This window comes from Condylura cristata, unplaced genomic scaffold (genome assembly GCF_000260355.1).
Source record: "Condylura cristata isolate star-nosed mole 26May11 unplaced genomic scaffold, ConCri1.0 scaffold00051, whole genome shotgun sequence".
In the NCBI taxonomy this organism is placed as follows: domain Eukaryota; kingdom Metazoa; phylum Chordata; class Mammalia; order Eulipotyphla; family Talpidae; genus Condylura; species Condylura cristata.
In genome coordinates this window covers 1004302-1007976 of record NW_004567152.1, presented here as the reverse complement: position 1 = coordinate 1007976, position 3675 = coordinate 1004302, and the positions used below count along the sequence as shown (strand labels likewise).

Genomic DNA, 3675 nt, shown 5'->3' with positions numbered 1-3675 from the left:
TTGGGTAGATACCTAGGAGTGGGATTGCTGGGTCATAGGGAAGCTCCATGTTTAGCAGTTTGAGGAACCTCCAAACAGTTTTCCATAGTGGTTGCTTAGTACTCAAGTTTTTTAACTTACTTTCCTAATGGGAAAAATTTCCTTTGAGGTTGGCTATACCCCAGACTGGATCTTTTTGCTGAGGAGTGTGATGCAGATCAGCCCAGACCAAGGCTTGCAGTTTTCTCAAATGTTGATACAGGATGAAGAACCATTGACCAGCATTGACCAGGTGAGCATAAGTAGTTTGCAACAATTTTATATGGTGTTATATAGCCTTCAAGAAGATTTCCTTTGTTGAAAAACAATCATATAGGCAGATGAAATCTTTTTTTTTTTTTTAAAAAGGGAGGGGTAGAACCATATTGGGCAAAACAAGATTTTCAGCTAAAAGAAGTTATAAGACAGGATGGACACTATATAATGATAAAGGCACCATTGTATCAAGAAGACATAACACTTATCAGTGTATATGAACTTAGTGAAGGAGCATCAAAATATATTAGCAGATATTATCAAATCTGGAATCCAACCTTAGCAGCAACACAATACTACTAGGAAATTTCATCCCACTTTCACCAATGGACAGATCACAGAGACAAAATCAAGAAAGAAATAATAGCATTAAATGAGGAATTAGATCACGTGGTGATCTAGACTTACAGACACTGCACATCCAAAAAAAAAAAAAAGCTGCATATAGGCCCTGGTGGCACAGTGGGTTAAAGCACAGCACTAAGAAGCTGAAGCCACTTCCCCATGAGTTCGATCCCCGCGGGGCTGGAGGTGATCCACATGGCGCCACAGACCTCTCCTGACCTGCCCATTGCACCCCTCAGCAGTGTACTTCGTTGATCTGCCTGTTCTGCTCCCCACTGTTTCTGGTGAATCCTCTTACCACCCCCGCGCCTCTGGCCTGTACCCCGGTTCTGTATGCACAAGTAAACCTTAAAAAAAAAAACTGCATATACATTCTTCTCAAGTACACACAGAATATTCTCCAGTATAAATGAAATATTGGGCACAAAAAAAGCGTCAGTAAATTCATGAAGAGTGAAATTTACAAGCATCTTCTGTGACCATAAGGGTATCAAACTAGAAATCAACCATAAAAAGAAATAGGGAAACCCTCTAACATAGGGAGCATGAACAAACACTGATGGAGTAACCATTGGATTAACAAAAAAATTTAAAATTACCTGGAAATGAACAAAAGTGAAAATAGAAACTATTAGAACCTATTGAACAGAGAAAAAAACAGTACTAAGATGAAAGTACATATATATATATATATATATATATATACAGAGAGAGAGAGAGAGAGAGTAATACAGGTTCACAGCAAGAAACAGGGTTCTTCTCAAAGAACTAGAAAACAAAGTCAGTAACCAGTAGAAGGAAGGAAATAATAAAAATTAGAGCAGAAATAAATGAATTAGCAATCAAATGGATACTTCAATGGATCAGTGAAACCAAAAGATGATTCTTTGAAATAATCAACAAAATAAACCTTTACTAGACACTTAAAAAATAAAAATCTAATATAGAATCACAAATGAAATAAGATTTACGACAGATATTTCAGAAACACAGAGAACAATCTCAATGCCAGTAAATTAAATAGCGTATATGAAATTGGCAATTTCTTGGAAATCTACAGCTCTCTGATGATTCAGGGAGAAATAGAAAACCTAAACCGAGAAATCTCAAACAAGGAAATTGAAGTAGTAATCAAAGATCTCCTCATAATAGATGGTTTCACTAGTTAGTTCTACCACACTTTCAAACATAAACTAAGACCTATCCTTCTCATATTCTTCCCAAAAACTGAGAAGGAGGGATTTTTTCTAAAGACAATCTGTTAGGCTAACATCACTTTAATACCAAAACCAGGCAAAGACATCTCACACATACACAAACTAATTACAGACTAATATCCCTGATGAACATGGTTGCAAAAATCCTCAATAAAATTAACAAACTGAATTCAGCAGTACATCAAAAGGATCACACATCGTGACCAAATAGGATTTATTTCAGGGACAAAAGAAAGATTTAAGTGATGTAATTTACCACTAAGAGGAAAGGTAAAAATCAATGAGACACACCTCAACACAATACAGACTATATATGCAAGCCTACAGAAGATGCCATACTCAATGATGAAAGACTGAAAACTTTCCCTCTTAAGATCTGGTATAAGACAAGTCTGCTTTCACCACTACTGTCAACATATCTTTGGAAATACTAGCTGGAACAATTAGGAAAGAGGGAACTATAAAAGGAATTCAAATTGGGAAAGAAGAAATAAAACTCAGTATTTTGTGGATGAAATTAAAATATACATAAAAAATCATGAAGACTCCACTGAACTACTATTTGAAATAATAATATGATTGATGATCACGTCATCAACATGCAGCAAAGAGATGCTAGAGTGAACGCTAGCATCTGATAGGGAGCAATTGATAGGGAGAAGTAGGGGCAAATTCCTGGCAGTCCCAGATGCATTGAACAAAGTTGGTGTCCCAATTAAAGTGGAGGGAGGGTAAAAAAAAAAAAAAAAAAAAAAAAAACCTGGCAAGGAAGAAAACAGAGTCAGTCATTCAGTGCCTTTTACCCCACTCCTGGCCTCTGCCCACAAAGCCTTGCCCAGAAGGAGAGAAAAGGAAGGAGGCTTCCTTTTGGAAGCTATAGAAGAATCCTAGCACATCAGAAGGCTACAGAAAGTGATAGGTGGACAAATGGGGGCAACAGGGCAGCAGCACAGGGGCTGGCTGGCAAGCTCATTCTTGTGGCAATACCCTTACCCCCTTTACACTTGAAACCAGGAGGCTTAGCTGAGGTTATCCCAGGAAGGACATAGCGTTTTACCACCAGTGGGAGAAGCATCAGAGGAGACTTGTAGGGCTGGTCCCTACCTTGGGGGCATCTAGATGCCACAAGTCCCGGTGGAAGGAGACCTCAGGAGCCCCCACATTTGTTCAAGAAACCTCTGAGGGCCAAAAAGAATGCTAATCTTCCCAAACCCACAGCTGCAGCTGTTTGGGGGGACTTTCAAAGACTGTTGGACACTCCACAGTTTATGCCTCACCTCTGAAACCTCCTTCAGTATATCAGAAGGGAGAGAGAAGACTCTGGGAAGGATCTTCTACCCAGTCATACATTGCCCTCAGCAGACCAGACTAAAACAGCAAGGACTAGCTCCCTAGGAGCCATCAGAGGCCTGAGAAGCAATTCTTCCCAACCTATTTGTGTGTTTCTTTATTGGTCAGTTGGTTATCTTTTGTTCCCTTCTTTACCTTTTATATTTATTGCCTCTAGTTTTCTCCTTTTCACCTAAAACATTATTACTACTATTTTCTCTTCTCTTTCTGTCACTTCCCCTGCCTTTCCTCCTCCTCTTCTCTTTTTCCCCTATCTAACCCTTACTTTTTTCTATCAATTTCCTTCTCTTTATATCTCTGTATAATCCTCCTCTTACCCTTCTTTCACTCTTACTCAATTTTTTTCTTTTTCTTTTTTTTTTATTACAAAAGTTTATTTTTACATCATTTTGTACATTTTTTTTTCCATCTTGATTGTAATCCCCGCGGGTTTCCCATCACCAAATCACCCGTGTGCCATCACCATAAT

General features: G+C 38.5%; 1 protein-coding gene across 1 annotated transcript in view; it reads left to right on the top strand.

Annotated features, from left to right (window-relative positions):
* CLTCL1 (clathrin, heavy chain-like 1) overlaps positions 1-3675 on the top strand; it is a 116544-nt gene that overhangs the window by 47100 nt on the left and 65769 nt on the right. Inside the window, exon 10 of the mRNA XM_012734280.1 lies at positions 149-271. Within this exon, the coding sequence (XP_012589734.1) occupies positions 149-271 (123 nt within the window). The remainder of the gene's footprint in view (positions 1-148; positions 272-3675) is intronic.